The 22,400-nt window shown below is 42.6% G+C and overlaps 1 protein-coding gene across 3 annotated transcripts in view; it reads right to left on the minus strand.

The window, feature by feature from the left end:
• UNC5C (unc-5 netrin receptor C) overlaps positions 1-22,400 on the minus strand; it is a 302,919-nt gene that overhangs the window by 8,710 nt on the left and 271,809 nt on the right. For all 3 annotated transcript variants that reach the window (XM_028743498.2, XM_028743497.2, XM_028743496.2), the window contains 4 exons: positions 19,666-19,899; positions 10,975-11,124; positions 9,657-9,821; positions 310-488 (listed from right to left, as the gene is read on the minus strand). In XM_028743498.2, coding sequence (XP_028599331.2) covers positions 310-488; positions 9,657-9,821; positions 10,975-11,124; positions 19,666-19,899 — 728 coding nt within the window. The remainder of the gene's footprint in view (positions 1-309; positions 489-9,656; positions 9,822-10,974; positions 11,125-19,665; positions 19,900-22,400) is intronic.

Below are 22,400 nucleotides of genomic sequence, written 5' to 3' on the forward strand. Positions count from 1 at the left end.
TTGTTCTAGGACCAATCAGACTGCTGCCTGTTGGATCCTATTCAACTCAGTACATAACAATGACCTTTTGTCACATGCATTACGGGACACAAAGTCTAATCCAAAGATGGGCATGCAAGCATCTCACTGGTTCCAGGAAGCCTTATTCCATACTTGGCTTCCTTGAGATGACTAAATCTGTGCAAATTTCACTGGAGGACTGAATCTCAGAATTTCCCAAAGGATTGTGCCAGGCCTCACTAGCACACGCACCCATTTATCGATCCTCTGCCACATTGCACAGCTTGTGTGGCCAGCATGCTTACCCACCTGTCCAATTTCAGTTTGTGGGCCAGCATCCTCCAGTCATGACCTCTTGTCTGAGGCGCATCTAGGCTGCTGCAAAGCTTCTGTCGGATTGGGAGGGGGATACTGAATGCACAAGGTCCTACTACGGTGGTGATGGTGTTTGCTGGGTCCATGAGTGGATATTCAATGCCAGTAGGTTCCTGCATTTCAGAGAAGAGGAGTAGAGGATACGGCAGCATTATTAGAAGAGGAAATAAACTTATTACCTACAGAGAAGCAATCTGTGAAGCATAGTTTCCTGGATAAAAAAGGGGAGGAGTAAAACTATGTACACCATCTTGAGCTCCTCAGAGGAAGTGGAATACAAATATATATATAAAAAGAAGGAATAAATATTATTGAAGAACACAGATGAAAGCACTTTGCAAGCCACTCTGGATGGGTTTTTAGTGGGAAAACAACCTATTTCTAAAAAAAATGTACATAAATAAAACTTCTTATGCTTAGGCAAGCCATTCCTTTAGTTCATTATTGACTATACCACCTATCATCCTTAACTTAGGGATGCACTGCTCTCTATTACATCAGAGAAAACTGCTTCACGCTAGTTTTATAAAATGTCTTTTTCAAATAGGCAAAAGCCTAATGGCCTAAATATTGTAAGTTCCAGATGCTGCTTGTCTTCAGACAAAATTGGCGAGAGCTCTGCAGGTGATTGTCAACCGTATAAATCCACAAAGAAAGATGTACGTTTTGAACGAGCCTGTTAAAAATAAAACTACTTTCTGCAAGAACAAATGTCACAGTGGAGGAGGCGCTTCAGAGCCATTGGGCAAACCATATTGACAAACCAAAAAAGGCAAATAATAATGGATACACATCATTGGGCAGCCTGATAAAACTGGGGTTGCCCTCCTTTGCAGCACACCACATCTGTAGTATTCTAAATCAGTTCACAAAGCATGATTACCCTGATTTGCAGATGGGGAAATTGAGGTCAAAACATGTCCAAGAAAACATAAACAACTCAGTAGCAGAACTAACACTCTGACCTCTGCCTTGCTCCCCCCCCCCCCCCCCGCAAATCAGCACACTTTCCCCTCTGCATTCACTATCGAATGAAATTATATGAAATAGTGCCTATCTCCTTCGAAGAAAAGGTTGACAGTCAGAGATAGACATATATTGTTAAAACCTGTATTAAAGCTACACACACACTCACCCCCTCCTAAACTGTGTGACATTTAAAGTAGATGGGAAGAATAAAAACGTATCATTTCAGGATCTTTCATCTGCAGCGGAAGAAAGGAAATTAATTTGGCCATCACATCAGCCAACTGGAAAAGTAAAGCAAGCCTTGTCTATGAACAACTAAAACAATAAAAAGACCCACTTTAAATGTCAATTTCTTTGTATTTCAACTAGCTGCCTTCCCAGCTATAAGGTAACTGGCTCTCCACAATGCATTGCCACAAATAGAACCACTTTAAATCATGCCATTTTCCAGGGCTTAAATAGAACCCACCATAACAAGAAAATGCAGGGTGCAAAGTTTTTCAAGTTAGCATAGATGGTGGTAAGCGTTTTTTTTCAGAAGCTTCATCTTAAATATAGTTTCACCTGTTCTATACACTGGGGATGTTGGGGAAGGTTACCGAAGCCAAGCTCAGATGAGAACTTTGGGGACTCATAAAAATATGCTTCAAATGAGAGGTGAGTTTCTAAAAGCCTCAAATTCTTCTCCCACTCAGACTGAAATCCAAGAACGACTGCCTCCTCCGGCTGATGAATGCTTTGAACAAGCATCTTAATGCAGAGTTAGGCTATTCCATTCCATTCCATACAACTGATTTTAAGAGATGGGAAGTTTGGAGAAAATTCTGGTGACCCATGGATGACACATAAGAGGGAGTGGCTTTCCCCCCATAAGAACAAATCCCTCATAAGAACAAATCATTCCATTAATTCCAATGGGGTGGAGAAAAATAAATGATGGGGGGGGGGATTGGGGGGTTATGGGCCAAAGATCACCCACAGATGGCAACTTTTGGCCCACATCCTCCAATTTTGGTCTGTACCATTTTTCACTGTCCCCATATGAACTAATGGCGCTACTCATTCCTATGAGGGTTTATTTCTTCTGCTTTATTTCAGAGAAAGTAAGTTTAAGGAGCTCAGCTATCTGTACTACATACCCACGGAAATGTGCAGCAGAATCTGTTAGATATTTGTTCCTTGTAATCCACTGTGCTGCGCATGCCTGGGAAACCCAGCCAGATGGGCAGGGTATAAATATATTATTATTATTATTATTATTATTATTATTATTATTATTATTATTATTTAGACACTGACACTCTTGAAGGAGGAAACCCAGGTATATTTGACAGAGATGAGGACAAACATACAGGAATGCAAAGACTGGAATTCTTTGCCAAAATGATTAGCCTTTAGAAGTCTTATATTAAAGGAGCCTGGCTCTTACTATCGTCAAACAGATCTTATGCAAAATTTGTTAATTCTTGCAAACGTGGCTTACTCACCGCTGCACCTTGTCCTACAACCTAGCAGTTATTATCGGCCGGCTAGGTATTTAGCAAGATTAAATGTTCTTAGATATAGGAGAACATTCTCAATGGCTGGTTAAATGTTTTGCCATCAGCAGTTATGGGAGGCTGATTTACCAGGCTGTCTTGGCATCAGAGAATTTGTCCTTGCGGAAGTGGCTCAGTCGAAACATTAGTCCACATTCTCCTGCACTGTAATTTTTATAGGGACATAAGATCCCATTTTATCTCCCTGGTACTTTCTTTTCACTTGGGGAGCTCAGATGAATTTTATGCCTCACTTTTAATGGCAGTTTCCAATCCTAAGATCATAGAAAATATAGCTAAGTTCCTTGCTGTACCCATCAAAACTAGGTCACACTTACTAAGGGTAGATGAGTACTGAGCCAAAATTTTCTCTATTTTTAACCCTGCACCGTGTTTGATATTTATGGCCTGTAGACCAAATAAACTGAATTTGGGCATCTTCAAAGATGAAAAATGGGGGGGGGGGGGGAGAAAAGGAAGGTGGGAGGCAGGGAGGAAGAGAGTCATATCAGAAGTTAAACAGGAAAAATAGATATGAACCTGGGTTTTCTAAGCCCCTGTATGATTTGTTTAGCTGCATAAGACCTTCTCTTTCATAACTATAAAATAAACCAGGATGGTGGTGGCTGATTATTTATGCCCATAGCCTCTCCCATGGCCTTCGCCATGTAATCTCCCCAGTCTTTGACTTATTCACTGCCTTCATGCACTCCAAAACCTACTTGAGATGTGGTAAACAGGGCTAGGTCACTCCATGGACCCTGATGCACTGTACCACCGGCTCCTAGGCATTCTTGTCATTACTGTTACCTCCTGGGAGGCTGGATGCTTCTCTTTTCCCTTGATAGTTCCACTTGTTTGCTCAGTATGGCCAATTTGTTGAGCTGCATGGAGGTAGAGGGATGTATGGCTACCACTTGGGCAACGTCTTAATTTGATTTATGGCTCTCCTGGACTGAACCTTGAGATCTTTTCTATGTAAGAGTCCTTGGACATATGGTCAACATTCCTTTCCCATCTCCCAACTTTCCATCAGCCTTCAGTGTGTCCAAGAAACAGGACCCAAAAGAGGGTTATGGAAATAAAAGCAGGTTTGGCTTTTTAAGACAGGGAACAGGTTTAGCTCCAAGTACAAATAGTAGAATCCCTGGAAAAGACCCTGATGTTGGGAAAGATGGAGGGCACAAGGAGAAGGGGACGACAGAGGGTGAGATGGTTGGACAGTGTTCTCGAAGCTACCAGCATGAGTTTGACCAAACTGCGGGAGGCAGTGAAAGACAGGAATGCCTGGCGTGCTCTGGTCCATGAGGTCATGAAGAGTCGGACACGACTAAATGACTAAACAACAACAAAAAATGGTAGAATAATAGAATTGTAGAGTTTGAAGGGACCACGAGGGTCATCTAGTCCAACTCCCTGCAATGGAGGAATATTTCACCCAATGTGGGGCTCAAACCCACAACCCTGACATTCAGTGTCTCATGCTCTACCAACTGAGCTATAGAGATAACTGGTATAGATCCCATTAATTCCTATATGGAGAAATAAAATACTGTTCATGGGCTCTGCCACCATGAACGGAAAATGTGCACTCCATCCCTGACACTAGGAAACAAGACTTCACTTACAGGTATCTGTGCTCAAAGTCTGCAGCTAAAACTGTGGCTCCAAAATACAATCATCATTACAGTGGCCTTCGAAAAGACTGCAAATTCCTTGGGCCACCGTGCTTCCTTTTCAAAATAATGCAAAGCAGAAAACCTGGACAATGGATAATGTACCCACATACTTGTCCTGCCACTGTTCCTGCCTTTGCTGCTGGACAGGCAAGTGAAGAGAATACTAACTGGGGCTGCCCCTTGTTAGCTACTGTGATCAGTTCAGATCAGGTGTATTCATGGTGGCATTGCCATAGGCAAAACTCTCCCAGAATAAAAGGGTCAGGTCTTACACAGCCCTGGCGTGCAATCACCCATTAAATACATTGCAGCTGTGTTATCCCTGTTCCATAATTCTCTCTGATAGACAGAATCAGAGCACAGGGGAAAAAAATTAATGTTCTTTCCACATTTTGCTGTTACTGGGTCTCATTATATATAAGCAGATGACATTTGTTACATTCCAGAGTTTCGCTGCTAAATATAATACCTGCTCTTTTGCTCCTTTGCTAGGTTAAATTAGAGATTACTTCAGTACAGTACTTATTGTAATAATTGTTTATGATACTTGTTTTACCATCTGTCTTTAATGTTATGGAGTCCCCAGCTGAATATATAACTTTATACCCAATAACCAAGCAGATGTTACAAGCGATGTTGCAAAATGCAGAATTAAGTAACTTTCAGCTGTCATCTCCTGGCCTTTCAAAAATAATCCAGAAAAAAAAATCACTTTCTGGCTGATGAACACTGGATAGTCCCTCAGACAATGGAATAAATGCTTATTCTGCTGCAGAGATGGGGAATCCATGGTCCTCGAGATGTTGTTAAAGTATAACTCCCTTCTTCCCTGACACATCCCTTCTTCCCTGACACAATCTGGCCATGGTGGTTGGGATGGATGGAAGGTAAAATCCAGCAACAGAAGGAGGTGGGCTTACAGGGTTCATGTTTGCCATGTAATAAGCTCCCAGGAAACAGGAATTCAAGCTAAGCATTTAAAGCAGTATCACACCACTCTAAACAGTCACTGCTTCCCCCAAAATATCCTGGAAACTTTAGTTTGCTAAAGGTGCTGTCAAGAAACCCCTATTCCCCTCACAGGACTACCATTTCCGGAGTGGTTTAACAGTCAACTCCTCTTCCCAGGGAACCCTGGAAATTATATGTCTACGAGTGAAATTGGCCTCTTAACAACTCTCAACAGGCTACTATTCCCAGGACACTTTGGGGGAAGCTGAATGTATAGTGCATATAAGGCCTTAGTGTATCAAAGGCAGGTTAGCTTTAAAAGCAGGTCAGAAACTTCAGCTGGTGCAAACTTCAATGGCCAGAACGCTCACCACAACAAGATGGTTTGCACATATAACACTATTGCACTGGCTCCCAGTTAGTATCCAGGCCTAATTCAAAATGCTCAGGACTTCAATATTTTAAGGACCACCTCTCCCCACCTGAACCAACCTGGGCCCTGCACTTGTCAGCTGAATTACATCAGCTTGGGTAATTCATGATATGTTTCTAATATGGCCCTTAGATGGTGTTACTTGCTGCAAAGTGGCATATATCACATAATAGAGACCTCCTCCCTTATCAATCAGCTCCCAGCCCATCAATTTGTTTATCTATGATGTCAGCTGCTAGCACAAAACCTCATCAGCATTTCATTTATCTACTCCATTTGGAAGCTCATATTGCTGCATGAACTGTGAAATAAATCGTTCTTTATCCCAGGTCAACTCAAATGAAATCTTAATGTTGCTGCTGCCCTCTTTGAGGAACCATCTCTCCACAAAAGGGGGATTTTCTCCTCCTCATTATTTGTTTCTCTGCCTTATCCCACCTCCCTCTTTATCTGCTGGCACTTGTGCACACCAGACGGGCAGCACTCATCAGAGGCATAGCTGGCCCTTCCACCCTGTTCCTCCAAAAGCTGTTCCTTCTGTTGTTGCAGGAGTTGTGTGGTTATTGAACTTCACAGACCTGCTGGGCTTCGGCGGTGAAAACACCGTCCAAAACCAGCAGGGGTGGAGCTCTGCGGCTCAGAGATATGGCTTGCAGAACGAAACCTGCCGGCTGGTTGCCATGGCGCCATGACATCAAGATCATTCCTTATTAATGTCAGTGGGGTCTTTGACTGAAGTTGTTTGTAAGTCAAAGAGGGTGGCGAAACTCTGGGAGGAAATGTTGGCTGCACCGTAGCCGGCTGTGAGAAAGAGAGAGGAGGTCAAGGCAGCAGCCTGACAGACGAGATGACTTGCCCTTAATTACGTGAAAAGAAAATGAAGACAAGAATGCTTCACCTCGCGACTGTTTGGATTTGCTTTTCTTTTTTCCCTTACACTTCATGAGTGAGACGGCAGCACTTCAAAACACTTTGGAAATAAAATTACAGAGTAATGGCATTTACTCTGCCACTGTATCTCTGGGCAGTCAGTAGGTCAGTTCCTCTGATCTGAAGTGAAGCAAGTCCAAGTCTACTTCTCTCACACCAATTCTGATTCTCCAGAGCAGTGCTCACTAGTTAATTCGAGAGTATATAATGAAAGTCCATTGTATTTGTCCATTGTATCAAGTCTTTGTCGGTAGAGCATGAGACTCTTAATCTCAGACCCAGGGGTTCGAGTCCCATGTTGAGTGAAAGATTCTTGCACTGTAACAGGTGGACTAGATGATCTGCATGGTCCCTTCCAACTCTACTATTATATGACTCTAAGTTTTCCGCTGATTTCAATAGATCAGTGTTACACGCAATGACTTTTTCTAATACACAATATAACCTTTTAGCCCAAGTCCAGTTTAGAAAAGTTACATGGGGTTAGATGTGTGAACCGCCCTGAGGCCTGCAGGTATAGGGTGGTATATAAATTCAATCATCATCATCATCATCATCACCTGCCTTTGCAAACCTGGTACTCTCCAGATGTTTCGCACCACAACTCCCATCAGCATTAGCTATGCTGAAGGGAGTTCCAGAACATCTGGAGGGCCCTTGGTTGGCAAAGGCTGGGTTGGGTCCAGACTAATTGGTCCTCGCTGAATTAGTTCCCATTGAATTAGCCATGATTCCAGTTCAATTTATTTCAATGGGGACTAACATGCCACTTTGACTTCAGTGTGCTGTATATGCAGCTACCTTAGTTTGGATCCAACCCATTGTAACAATCTGTTTGAACTCCTAAACATATTATTTGGAAGTAAGCTGCCCTCATTTAAGTTGCATTTTATTTCAAGGAACACAATAAGGAGTGTTTGTTAAATATCAATTTTATTTATTTACTAAATTTAATATCCTGCACTTCAGTTTGGTAGCTTTAAGTTATGTAAAAAGCGGGGAAGTCAGCAGGAGTTGATACTAAGAAACCACAAAATACTAAAAGGTTGTGTGAGAAGACACACTTTGCCTGGCATGGAAAGGACAAAAGATTCAGCAGTCTCTGTGGAGCAATACCACTAAGGTCCTTTCCCTGATTGCTACTTGGGCTCAGAGCAGGACATCTGAAGGTGATCTTAATGCTTGATCAGGTTCATCATCATCATCATCATCATCATCATCATCAATTTTATTTATATCTTATGGTATTGGTCGGTCCCAAATTTTATATTAGAGACCGAGCACAATGAATTACACTTGGAAAGAAATGGGTTGCAAGTAGGCATGGGGCAGAAGTTTGATTCAGTTCACTTTTAAATGTTAATCTACCTAATTTGAACTTTGTGAAACACTATGCGAATCAAAACACAGCCATTGTTCTAGGCGCATTTTGCAACAGGGAATTTCATTGGTGTGAGCAGTTTCTGAACTCTGGGCGTTGTACTGCCCCAAAGATTTCAGATTAAAACTGCAGAGTGGAAGTAAAGGAGGACCTTTTTCTGCCTCCCCACTTGCAGCTACTCTCTGAAGACTGAAGAAGAAACCCTCTTCAGAATATTACGGGCATGGGCAGGGGAAGGACTAGACCATGTGAAAAATAAATATAATATTTTATCTGCAGTTCATTCATTTTCAGCTTTCTATTCTTGTTATAAAACATGTGCCTAGACATTCTGTTGTTGTGGCCATAACCTAGGTTTTAGGCGCCATTTAGCTCCTAGCTTTCATATCTCAGTTTTTAACACTGGTAGGAATGTGGAGAACTGAACTTATGACTGGAAAATTGGGAGAGAAACTGAAATTGACAGATTTGTCCATCTCTAGTTGCAAGTGATGCTGTTTAAGAACTGACAGAAAGTGCACCCAGCCCAGCCCAATTACTGCATATATATTCTTGACTAGCTGACGTTTTAGGGTGACCTGATGTACAAAACATTGCAAAACTCTAATCTGGAGGTTTACCAGAGCATGGATAGCAGCAGCCAGCCTATCTCTGCCCATGAGGTGTTGCAGCTGGTGAACCATCTATAGCTGGCGGCAGATGTTTCATATCACCAATGCCACCTAGGCATTGAAAGACAGGGCCAGATCTAACAGTGCCACTAACCTGTAAACCTGATACGTTAGGGGGAGAGTGACCCCAATCCAGAACAATTGAGCATCACCTCCCAGTTTATATAAACAGAGACTAATGTCCATCTTGTCTAAACAAGATGTGGTTTTACATGCCTTTTTCTCCTGCGGTCCTTGTATACAGGCATTCTCCAGGCAGAATTGTAAGATTATCTCCTGATGCATCATTAAGCTGACTCTCGAATACTTCTCAGGGCCTAACTACACATTATATTAGCTACATAGCTGTGTCTCTAAGTGCAGGATTGTATTTTGAACATTAATTGCCAGTGCAGGAGACCTTGTTGAGTTTAGGATCCTTCAGTAGGGGATAGTGAAAACAAAACAAAACAAAACAAACAAACTTTCATTGCTCCTGCAATTTGCAGTTAAAAAATGGTGCAAAATGAACTTTTTTCCCTATGTAAATTTTCCAGTGCACTCCCCAATCCAGCTTTGGACCTTTTCAGAGGGCAAAATATGTAAGTAGCACCTTTCACATTTGCCCAGTAGATGGATCGAAGATGACTGCAAGATCACCCACCCCGGTTTAATGGATACCATGCACATAAATTACTGAACCCGGTTAAGTAATATTGGTGACTGTGGGAAGATAATGAGTTTCCTTACCTCTGATACTGAACAGTTGAGCTGGAATATCTGCCCTTCTCCTTCAACCTGCCGTATGCAAAGTTTGCACACCAGCTCCAGTGTGTTCAGACTGAACCTTTCCAAGGTGAAGGTACAATGCAGGTTTCTTTGACATCCACTCCAGATATGGTAAAAGGGAATTTCCTGTTGGAGAAGTGATAGCTATAAGCCTCAGCTAGATAAAACTCTCAAGCAAGAAGGTGACTATGGCTAATAGCAAGGATAATGTGTGATGTCCAGCTAAGTCATACTCAGAGTAGATCCATTTGTTTCAGTGGGTCTACTCTCTGGGTATGATTAACATTGACTTCCATCCACTGTTTATTGGCTTATTCACAACCAGCTAAAGATAATAATGCACAGTGCACACTTAACTTAAGCTTACCAGATTTTAAAAAATGAATCCGGGGACACTTTTCAACTTCAATGGATTTTGTATGGGGACTGATTCGTAAATCTGGGAACTGTCCCTGGGAAACGGGGACGTCTGGTAACCTTAACTTATAGAATTCTGTAACAAAAGGCATGTCGAAAGCTGCTAGCAGAGATCATTGTGAGATCAATTAATGGGAAAGCATGTTTGGCATTCCTTGAATTGCTCCTTTTAGTACATGGGCAAAAATGTAAAGGTTTTAGTTTCTCATATTACAAATATATGTTTCTTCTACATTCTTGGCATGAACAAAGATGAACCGTGTCAGAGCAGAAACAGAAATAAACACTGAATATACTGGGGAGGAGGAGGAGATCTAGTTTTAAAGTAAAAGTAAGGTAAAGGTAAAGGGATCTCTGACCGTTAGGTCCAGTTGCGGACGTCTCTGGGGTTGCGGCGCTCATCTCGCTTTACTGGCCAAGGGAGCTGGCATACAGCTTCTGGGTCATGTGGCCAGCATGACTAAGCTGCTTCTGACGAAACCAGAGCAGCACACGGAAACGCTGTTTACCTTCCTGCTGGAGCGGTACCTATTTATCTACTTGCACTTTCACGTGCTTTCGAACTATTAGGTTGGCAGGAGCAGGGACCAAACAACAGGAGCTCACTCTGTCATGGGGATTCGAACTGCCAACCTTCTGATCGGCAAGCCCTAGGCTCTGTGGTTTAGACCACAGCGCCACCTGTGTCCCTAAAGTAAAAGTATTGGGAACCTAAGCATACTTGTTCCTAGGGAGCCACTGCATATTTGGCTTTAAAGTATTATTGTACATGCAGGTGAGGCACTGAATCTCTAGGCCTTCCCACAGCATTCTTCTTAGCACACTGGTACAGTAGTTGTTTCTAGCAGTTCCAAATGCTTACCTGGTACTTAGCCAGCAGCTTGCTTTTCCAGAGGGAATGGGTGATATCATGAATGGATAAGCGGAGGTTATGAGTGCTACCCTTAAAATGCAAATCCTTTGGTTCTTCTAGCAGCTGTCCACCCATTTGCCGCTCCAGCTGTAGCACCTCCTGAGTATTGAAAGAAAGACAACATCCATTTAACGGTGGGTTTTTGGGGTGTGTGTGTGTATGTTTAAAAAGATTTTAGGCTGATTTTGCTTCAACAGACTAACACAACCACCTCTCTGGACATTACTACTAGACAGCATCATAGGAATACATTTGTTATACATCCCTCTACCAGAGAAAGGACACAATCAGAATCCATTTCAACAGTGAATGGAACAGTATTGACATTTGTGTGGCTCACATATAACAATAATCCCTGGATTGTTTAACAAACCATAACAAACCATGGGTTCAGATTTCATTTGTTTGCTGGCAGTAAACAAGTCAAAATTCAGGGTTCAGACAATCAAACAAACCATGGTAGATATTGCATGCAAACCAGACTACTGTGTCATTCTGCATTCTGCTCTGAGAGGTCTTCAACAGCACCTTATTATTTGCCTTCAAAAGACTTCAGCTCATATTATCACAAAATCCCAGGTCACTTAATCAGTTCACCACTTTCCCCTCTCATTACAAATCCATGCACAGAAACAGGTAAAACTTTTGAAATCCAGTATAAAATGTGGTTTTGCTTGAGCAGTGCAATGCAAGAGCATTATGTTTGCCATGTTGTCTGTTTAGCATAAGAGACAAGTCTGGTGTCCCAACTACTAACCTGACCAGTCTTAAAGTCAAAATGGTGTTTGTCTTTACACTATTAGAAGAAAAGGAATGTAATTAGAAAGCTTTTAGAATTAAGGTTCTGCCAATCAATCAGTTCCAGGTTCCTTTGAGTACGCCTTAATTACCTCATGAAGACATTTTAAAGAGCAAATCGATAGTAATTATTTGATTACTATCAACGTTCATTACACCCAAATTATCTCCCAGTTTTGTCTAAAGGAAAATTTGTTACATTTCCTTACAGCAAACTGACTTGGTATATACCATGAAAGATCTTCACTTACACATGCATATGCATGAACTTGCTAATATAATTCTACTACTACTAATCATCATTCGTATAGAACCTTAGACATTCAAGTAAATTCACAGGAATTTGCTGCCTAAGGCAGAGCAGCAATGTTCCTGCCCTCAAGTTACATTACCCAAAGCTAGTCAAGTTATATTAGTACGCCCACAAGTGCCTCTCCTCCTCCCTGGGAGTAAAAATACAACAATAAATTAAACAACAATTTGCTGCCTCTTTATGACATTCAAAATCTGTTGCATTAGGTGGCCACTTCACTCTCCCTAATGATAGGGCTGGCCCTGTATTTCAGACATTTATTTAAATGCATGCCAATCCAATGCCTGTTAACTTGGAAGGGAGACCCACTGTGTTCAAACTGTGCATAAGAATGCAGCCTTGATCTGCTATTTCAAGTACTTTTATGCTTTTCCACTCTAAGGGTCTCCAGAGCAGCTTACAATCAGATCATCAAAAATTATACCACTAAGTAAGAATTTGAAACAATGCTCTTTAATGGCACCTGATCTTGCAAAAAGGCCTCTTCAGTGGAGGGCTCAGCAGGTTTATATGGGGAAGCACTCTAGGACCAAGCTATTTAGGGATTTATATGTCAAAATCAGCACTCTGCATTGTGCACGGAAACAAACTGGATCGATGCAACGGTCTACCTGCCATGCTCTGAAGCAGGTGAAATCTTCAGTCTAAAAAAACCTGTCCACTGTACACATTATATTTATCTAGCCTGGGTGTTACTGGGACATGGATAGATGTGGCCAGTATATATATATATATTATTAAAGGCTGCAGTTGAGGGACCAGACCCAGGAGTGAAAGGCATCTCATGACGAGAGTGTTACTTGTGTACCCAAAGGAAGGGCTGGTCCTAAAACTGTGAAATCATCTCTCTAGCCCAGGAGGAACCAAATAAATGCCCTCCAGGGGCTGTTGGCCTCCAGCTCCCATCAGCCCATCACCCCCAGCCAGCCAGTGGTGGCAGGCACTGTAATCCATCAACGTCTGGGCGGCACAACTTTGTCTGCCCTTGCCCTAGAGAGACTCCCTACACAACATAACCTTCAGAGATCAGTCAAAACATTTATTTTAAAAGGCACGTGGGGCCACTCTGAAAATGAATTCTTACTGCTGCTGTTTCTCTACCTAATTTATAGTGTATGTTGGTTTTATGATATGGCTGTCATTTTCTAATATTGTGATTTTAATGATGCTTTGTGAGTTGCCTGGAGGGTCCCACTGGGACTATAAAGTGAGATGCAATTTAAACAAAAATAGACACACACAACTTAAGGAAAGCCACGTGATCCCAGACTTGAATACTGCAGTGTGAAGCTTGGCTGTGGGGGAGCTGTTCTCCACAATTCTAGAGTAATCGAGACAGCAAATACGCAGCTGGCCATGAGCACCATCAGATGGAAAGGTGGGATACAAATTTAACAAAAGAACTGGTCCTCAGTCTTGCAAACTGTGGTGCAGAAAGGTTGGAAAGGAAAGGAAATTGACAGCACTAAAGGGGAGAGTTTGCAGTAAGTTTTCAACAGTTTCTGTTTGCATTTTCTTAAAAAGGATAATGGTAGGGGTCCTTCATTTACCCATAAAGAAATGAAGAACAGTGGTTCTAGTTGACCCACATTGCACATTCCTACCACATCTCACCATGTAAGCTTTATTACTGATTAGTGCTGGATGAGACAAAAACATTTCTGCTACCATTACACAAGGAAGAAAAACAAGCCGTTTTTACAAGGAACAAGGCATTATTTATGACACGTCATTAGGCTTTGCTGCTGCACCTAAGACTTTGGCAACTGTTCAGGGAATGCTTCAGCTGAATAATTTGAGGAGTAAGTCTGTCAGGAGAAATGCAGCATTGTGCTTTTATAATCAGAACGCCTCTTCAGCCTTTGGTGAATGTTTGGGGGGGTATGTACATGACAAGCCATGGATGATTTATAAATAGCAATATATGATTGACAGCTTAGGAAAATTAGCACACAAACACTCTATACAGACACTGTATATAGGAAGGGGTTGTGAGCACATATTAATTAACCATAAAGTTGGGTCAATGGAACTCCCACAAATGAAAAAGTCACTAATGAAGAATCCATGTGAAATGAGTTCACCATTTCTCTCCGCTCCACTATCGTTTCCTGCTTGGCAGGGGGTTGGACTCGATGGCCCTTGTGGTCTATTCCAACTCTATGATTCTATGATTCTATGATTTATTTCTTGTTTGGTACCAAGGACCATTCCTTGTCTCCATACCAATTAGAAACAGGCCAGAATGTGATAAGAAAAGACAGTGCTGGATAGACAATTCAAGGCAAAAGCTCCACACAAACATTCATCCAGGTGATGCTTGCAACAGGCTTCCTCAAACTCGAACACTGGTCCTGCTAGCTAGGGATCATGGGAGTTGTAGGCCAAAAACATCTGGAGGGCCGAGTTTGAGGAAGCCTGATTTACAGAGACCTTTCACACACACCATAGTGGGTATTGGCAGGCTGGCAATCCCAGGGCAATAGTCTTATAACCAGCTAGAAGGGATTCTACATAAAAAAAAAAAGGAAGCTCCCACTTCAATAATAATAATAATAATAATAATAATAATAATAATAATAATAATAATATCTTTATTGTCATATTTCAGTCTGTGTCAGGAGCCGGAGTCCAACATAGGTCAGCAGAAAAAAACAGGTGTCAATGAAGTTAATTCTTTATTCAAATCAACCTAAACGGTGAAGGCCTATTGATCCCTGCAACTCTTCCCAGTAGGTCTTGCCCCCAATGAGGCAGTTGTGAGGACTGAAGGTCCTCATGTCCCCACAGCTGCCGAAGTCCCCTCCTCTCAAGGGTCTTTCCCAAGCAATCGTAGACAGTATCTGCACACAACCAATCTCTGATCTGCTCTTTTCATTTCTCTGCGTGATCTAGGAGACCAGGGAGAGAGGGGAGCTGATCACAGAAGGAGCGGGAGACTTCAGCAGCCTGCCTCACCTCTGTCTCCTGGCCGCCCTGCTCTCCTGCCTCTGATTCTGCACTGCTCTCTGCCACAGCCTCTTCCTGCTCACTTCACTAAACCCTATTGCCCCTTCAGCTTCCGACACCTCCCAGTCTGTTCCCTCTTCTCCCTCTGACCACTCGTCGCTGTCCCACTACCAATCCCCTTGCTCTGAGCATTCTTCCACTGGGGGTTTCCTCAGGGGTTCCCCAGCTGGTGCCTCCCACCACTCCTCGACAATCTGCTTCATTTTTAGTGTTAACTGTATAAATCAATCCCTAGGGTCCCCATGTATCTTGCTTCATAGAGATCAGTCTTCTGTCCAAAGTGCAAGTCCTTTTAAAGATAAAGAAAAGAGAGCAGGGGTCTTTAAATCGCCTATCTATAGTTAGCAACTGGAAAGAAGACAGTTCCTACTATGTTGAGATGTACTTATACTTAAATTGCAGCAATTGTTTCTGCATTTGCATCTCTACATATCAATTAGCCTATGCAAATCTTACAAAAATCCATGTCAACTTTTGCCCTCTTTTTTTGGTGCTCTTGCTTGGCGATGCCTAAGTGACCAACCTGAACTCCCCATGCAAACTAATGAAGGTGATGCAGGGAGCAGGGAGCACTTAAAGAATTTGATTGTTTCAGTTGCAGAGTGTGCAGAATCCCAAATTTAGCCTGTCTCCTTGGCATTATCTGGTTGACAACACTTCCAAGTTTGAGGGCTTTTTCTGACTGGTCAGCATGCTGATTCAATGCAGCAGAAGCCTGAAAGCCACATGACAGCTGTGACAATCCCTGCTGTTTCCTGCTAGGTCAAACGACAGTCCACAAACTAGCTAAATCAGCATTGGTGGCACCATCTTACAGAGTAACAGAGTACTGCTATCTCACTTTGCATCTGGCCTGCCTTAAGGTAGCTGCCTCTGCTTTTGGCTACTGTTAAAATCAGCCATGGGGAAAGCTGCTGCTTCCTGGGATGAGACCTCAGGCAGGTCTGCATAACAGGTGGTCCTTATGGCATACGCAGCACACCAGCCATGTGCAATGGCTTGTCACATGCTTTGCAACTCCACTATTCCTGCTCCTACTTTATAAAACACCTGGTGAACCACAATGTATTGCTGGCATGCCACATATGGTCCTGTGGGACATTTGTTGTGCTTAGTTTTATTATGTTAGTCAAGATCTGCACATCTGCAAAGCAAACCAACAGAATACATACACATGCACAAATATATATATATACATGCATATATACTTGTACGTAGACACATGCACAACGTTTCTGTATGCTACCTTTATGCAGACAGTGCATATATGGGCAACCAACAAGGACCTGGGGAACAGCCTCATTGGCTCCTGCATATGTCAGCAGGTTAGATGCCTCTATTACTAATTCTCAGATGATGTTTTCCTGTGCATGCAAATTCTAGAGAAAATGAGAAGACACCCATGGACCATGTGGACTAAGATGGGCAGATAGGAAAAGATTATTGTCTTTGGGAGACTCAGACCTTGACACTGCTTAGAACTTAATCCCCTTTTAATGAGTCCGGGATGCAAGTAATAATATTATGATGAATAAAATGCAGTAATTTTCCAAGAGAAGCTGTCAGACATTGCCCCAAATAAACCTCATGCAGAGCAAGGAAGCTTTGCTGGCTTGCTTTTTTCAGCTGCAGGCAGATAATAGTTTTTAAGAGAGTTTAAGATGGTAAAGCACAGGTAGTATCGCCCATGGTGTACTAATTTATTCTGTTCTGCTGTTACCTGTTTTCAAATAGGTGTTGCAGGTTTTTTTAACCACTCTACAAATACCTACAAAATTGGATTGACCTGTGGTGACATGGGAATGAGTGCACACCCACCAAGGGCGACACCTCTTTGATACCACCTTCAGCTTTCCAAAACCTTGTCTTCATCCTACTCCTTCAAACACTTCCCCCCTGTGTTTCCAATCACTACAGAAACCAGTCACTCTGCTTTTGTAACAAAGATAGTACGCTTTGATGTTCCGGAAGACATGGTGCCAAAATGCATTCGGAATGAAAATTGAATTTGCTAGCAAAGCATTATAAAATGCAAACATCTTCTAGGCAGAGGTTATTGATATTGTTATGGATTCTTGTTATGTAAAACTCTTGGGAATAATCCACTCTGTAGGAAACTTGCAAGTGGCTGCAGTAAGATACTGGCAATCCAGCCAAATACTTAATGATGTCAATCTAAACTTCACATCAGTACAGACGCTTCAGGTTACAGACTCCACTAACCCAGAAAAAGTACCTCAGGTTAAGAACTTTGCTTCAGGATGAGAATAGAAATCGTGCTCCAGTGGCGCGGTGGCAGTGAGAGGCCCCATTTGCTAAAGTAGTACCTCAGGTTAAGAACAGTTTCAGGTTAAGAATGGACCTCCAGAATGAATTAAGTTCTTAACCCAAGGCACCACTGTATAGATGTCACCAGTGTTGCCTCCCTTTAACCTTTAACCTCCAGGAGATGGTGAGAGCTGTCAGGCAGGAGCTCTCACATCTTGCGGCCAGGTGGGCAGGCTCAGAGATGTAAATGGTGGGTCCAGGCCCCTGGGAAAGGAGCGCCAGGTGCTGGCACTGCAGCCACAGAAGAAGAAGAAGAAGAAGAAGAAGAAGAAGAAGAAGAAGAAGAAGAAGAAGAGTAGTAGTAGTAGTAGTAGTAGTAGTAGTAGTTTGGATTTGATATCCCACTTTATCACTTACCCGAAGGAGTCTCAAAGCGGCTAACATTCTCCTTTCCCTTCCTCCCCCACAACAAACACTTTGTGAGGTGAGTGGAGCTGAGAGACTTCAAAGAAGTGTGACTAGCCCAAGGTCACCCAGCAGCTGCATGTGGAGGAGCGGAGACGCGAACCCGGTTCACCAGATTACGAGTCTACCACTCTTAACCACTACACCACACTGGCTCTCCACACTGGAAGAGCCCACACTCAGGACACTGTGCTGCCGCCACATGCTGAAGTGCTGCTGCTGCCTACCACACCATCTGCACCTCAGAGAAGCGGTTCCCCAACAGGGCGGATGCGCATAGCCAAGTGATGAGACAATGGCCAGTGCCAACAGCAGTGGCACCATGGGCAGCTGGAGCCCTTGTCGTGTGCACCGCATAAAAAAACCAGAACCCCCCCCCCATCCTCTCCCTGTACGTCATTTTAGGCATCCGATTTCTGTATATGTATGGAATTTTCGGATGCATGGCAAGCCTAAACTTACCCTCTATTTGATCGCAAGTGTACATGGATTAACTTGCAGGATAGAACTAGCACCTGGTTTCATAAGTTTATTGCAATGATGATTATTGCCTAATGGGTGATGCGGATGGCAGGAAAGAGAGATTAGAACTCCGCCATCCTTGTGACTTCAAGTAGTTCTTCAGCTGAGTTCTTCTAAGTGGTCAATGGGCTTTGGGGATCTGGCCCAAATGGTGGGTTACTGGAACCCTTGGAGGCCTGCTGTAACAAATTCACAAAAGCACTTACATACATTTGCTCCAAGTAAAATGCCACTCTTAGTAGAGTTAAGGAAGAGATGAAGACCTGGGCCACTGAGCCCAATGGGATCCTCACCTGTGCTTTACTTGTTAGCTCATCTCTGAGTGAGGTTTGTACCTCTCCTCCGCATAAAAGGGTCTTTTCAGCAGTGGCTCCTCAGCTATGGAATATCAGTTAACACTTTCCCCCCTGCACCAGCTAAAAAACCTATCTCTTTCCCAAGGCTTTTAATGCTGTGGCTCCTTGATGCACTAGGACAGCAATTTCTATAGTTAGCAGGAAGAGAGGTAATATTGACTGATATTTTTTATGCTTTCTATTGGAGCCATTTAACTATTTTTATTGGTATATTGTTTTATGGTTAGTTTGATTTTATATTTGATGCACCCCATCCTGGGATCACTTGCTTGATGAAGAGTGGCTTGAAACAAAATAAATAAATGAAATTAAATACATTTAAATCTGCATTATATAAGGCCACATGCACCGATAGGGAAAGCAGCAACTGAGGTAAATTTCTCAGGGCAAAAATTCTCAGGGCAAAAAACTGCAGACAAAGTCATAGAAGAAAGTAATATAGCAGCAAGCGCTTGATTAACAGCCCTGGTGCTTTTTTTTATCGTTATCAACTATTTACAAAGAGGCATTTATATGTTTTGCATCTCTGGGGAACTGGCACTTAGCATTAAAAATACATGAACCACCAATGAAGTTCTGGTGAACCTTATGGCCTGTTAATAATGCAAAAATCTCAGAATCCAGGTGATGATACAGGTAAACAAAAGAAGGAAGAATGCTGGGAGAAGAATTAGCCTAATGTACAAGAGAAATAATTATGGAAAAGGCAGTGTTGGTTCTTATCTCTGCTTTCTTTCTTTGCTCCCCTCTGTATTATAAAACAAAGTATTGCACAACATCCGACCTCATGCACAAAAGACGAAGTCTAAAAAAATGCACAATAGATGTAATCAGGAGGCTAATATATGGTAATTGCAGCATTTAGATCTCCACACACACAATTCTAAAATGAATGAGTCTAATTATTACCTTAAGAGCATCTTGGGTGTCATCCAGGCAGTAGACACGGATATTATATTCCAAGGATGAGCAGATCAGTGGTCCAAAGATGGCCAGCTTGAGACGCTTGGCAGCTGCTTTGGTGATCGACTGCCCTACCAAGGCGTAGGTGCTGAGAGTTTCTGTCAGGATATGGCAGGCCTCTGGATCCAACTGAATGTAGCATGGGGTGGTGAAGTTTTCTTCTCCAACTGCTACCACATCCTAAAAGGTGGGAAGTTAACAACACAAAAGAACAAATCAGCCATATGCTTGATGGGATCCATCCAGCTCACTGTTATGATTCAGGAACCACCTACCCAATTAAGGTGCAATGGTGAGATTTTCAAAAGCAGGAGGTGTCTGACAGCAGAGATAGCCAAGAAGCTGAGAATCAGGGGCCAGCATTCAAATAAGTTTAGGGACTATATCTTTCGGGACCTTTGTTTTTTATTTACTTATTTCTAGAAGCATGAATTGATGCTTTTGAATTATGGTGCCGGAGGAGACTCTTGAGAGTCCCATGGACTGCAAGAAGATCAAACCTATCCATTCTTAAGTCAATCAGCCCTGAGTGCTCACTGGAAGGACAGATTGAGAAGCTGAGGCTCCAATACTTTGGCCACCTCATCAGAAGAGAAGACTCCCTGGAAAAGACCCTGATGTTGGGAAAGATGGAGGGCACAAGGAGAAGGGGACGACAGAGGACGAGGTGGTTGGACAGTGTTCTCGGAGCTACCAGCATGAGTTTGACCAAACTGTGGGAGGCAGTGGAAGACAGGAGTGCCTGGAGTGCTCTGGTCCATGGGGTCACAAAGAGTCGGACATGACTAAATGACTAAACAACAACAATAAGAAGCATGTCTAACATGAGTCTACCACTAAAAAGAAACACTAGTTATATCAGATACATTGACTTCTAAAAGAAAGCCTAGCAGGAAAGGTGCGCTTATCTATTTCTAAAAAAATCATCTCGTAAATGCCATCTCACTCATTCTATTTGCAAGCTTACTAAGGAAGAGCATAAGTGAAGATCAAGAGCATGGAGAAAACTGACCTGCATAACTGATTATGCTTGTGGACAATTATCCTGCTCACAGTTCCATATGCAAGACAAAACCATTGGGAAACGGCCATAGTGCAATGGCAGATGACCTGCTTTGCATGCAGAAAGTGCCAGGCACAATCCCTAGCATCCCTGGGTAGGGCAAGGAAATAAATACCCATGCCTGAGATCCTGGAGAAGTGCTGCCAGTCAGTGCAGACAGTAGTGATGGACCAATGGTCTGACTGAGAGGAAGGCAGCTTCCTACCACTGGACCACAGGCAAAGAGATACTTTTGAATACGTTCCCTGCTTATTTTTCTGTGCAATACTGCATGGGGACAAAAGGTGTCTGGTAAGTTTGGTTCAAAAATAAAACAAGCAAGAACAGAGGAATGTTCAACTGCAAATGTTGTATCTGTGACACACGGCGCTCTGACGAACCTTCTCTCTGCAGTCTCCAAAGGATGCTGACAATGCTGGTGATCCAGGGAAATAGGGCTGCTGGATCTGGTTATTTCCTAGCTTGGGAACAGATTTAAGACTCTGGGTAGAGGTGATGCTGCACATTTGCAAAGGTGACACCATCCTTCTTAAGGGCTAGGAAGAAAGGTGCCACCTGAAATGCTGATTCTACGCACCCCTGCTAGCCAAGTCATGAAGCATTTGTGCAGGCACTCATAAGGCTGACCTGCCTCCAGCCATGCAAACATCTGTTCAACTGCGTAAGAGCAAGAGACAGGAGATTGGTTCCAAAAAAGCGTGAGTGAGGAAGCTTGCTGAAGGTGAGGCTTACTGTGCAAGAACCTTGGTGACTGTTTGCAGACTATGTGTGTGATTCTGGAAACTAGTTTTAACAACTGCATGGTCATGATGAACATATGAAGTTGCCTTCTCCTGAAAAAGAGCATTGGTCCATTTCTCCATTGGAGCATTGGTCTCTGTCTCAAGGAAGACAGAGAGCTTTTCGCAGCCCTGAGCTTCTGGATTCAGAGATGCCTCAGGGCTTCCATTAATGGATGAAACAATGTATTTAGCTGTAACTGCTTTGGGTTTTTTTTTTATAATTATAATTGTTTTTAGAACGTTCTGTTTTAGAGTGTTTTAGCTTTGCTTTTAAATTGTGTTTATCTGTCCTGGGTTCCTTGGGGATATAAATTCAATCCATCAATCAATATTTTTTTTTTTTATTGCATTTCTATACTGCTTCACAGCAAGGCTCAATGAACGAAATACAAAAATGAAATATAAGCAATAAACACAATGAAACGCCATATACAGAATAAAAGTAAATAGCACGCACAAGGAATAAAAGACAGGGACTCCAACTGAAGCCTAATTCAATTCCACCGCATTACAGAAAGCAAGAACACTTGCAATGGAGTTTCTCAGTGCACATGGGGAATATATGCAGAAGAGGCAGAACCTAAGCTGTGTAGGACTTTAAACACACAACCAAAACACTTGAACTGGGCCTTGAAATAAACAAGTAGCTTGTGCATGCAAAACATGTGAAAAATAATCTGAGCTATAATTTTCCCACATCTAATCTAAGGTCACGATTCAAACCATCGTCCTCTGTCTGCAGACCTACACAGAAAGGCAGAATCAGTGCCATATCTGCAGCCCTGCTGGCATAGGTATCCGGTCCAGCAGTGGCGTCATGCTGCTATTATTTAGAA

Source organism: Podarcis muralis, chromosome 9, assembly GCF_964188315.1.
Source record: "Podarcis muralis chromosome 9, rPodMur119.hap1.1, whole genome shotgun sequence".
Lineage (NCBI taxonomy): Eukaryota > Metazoa > Chordata > Lepidosauria > Squamata > Lacertidae > Podarcis > Podarcis muralis.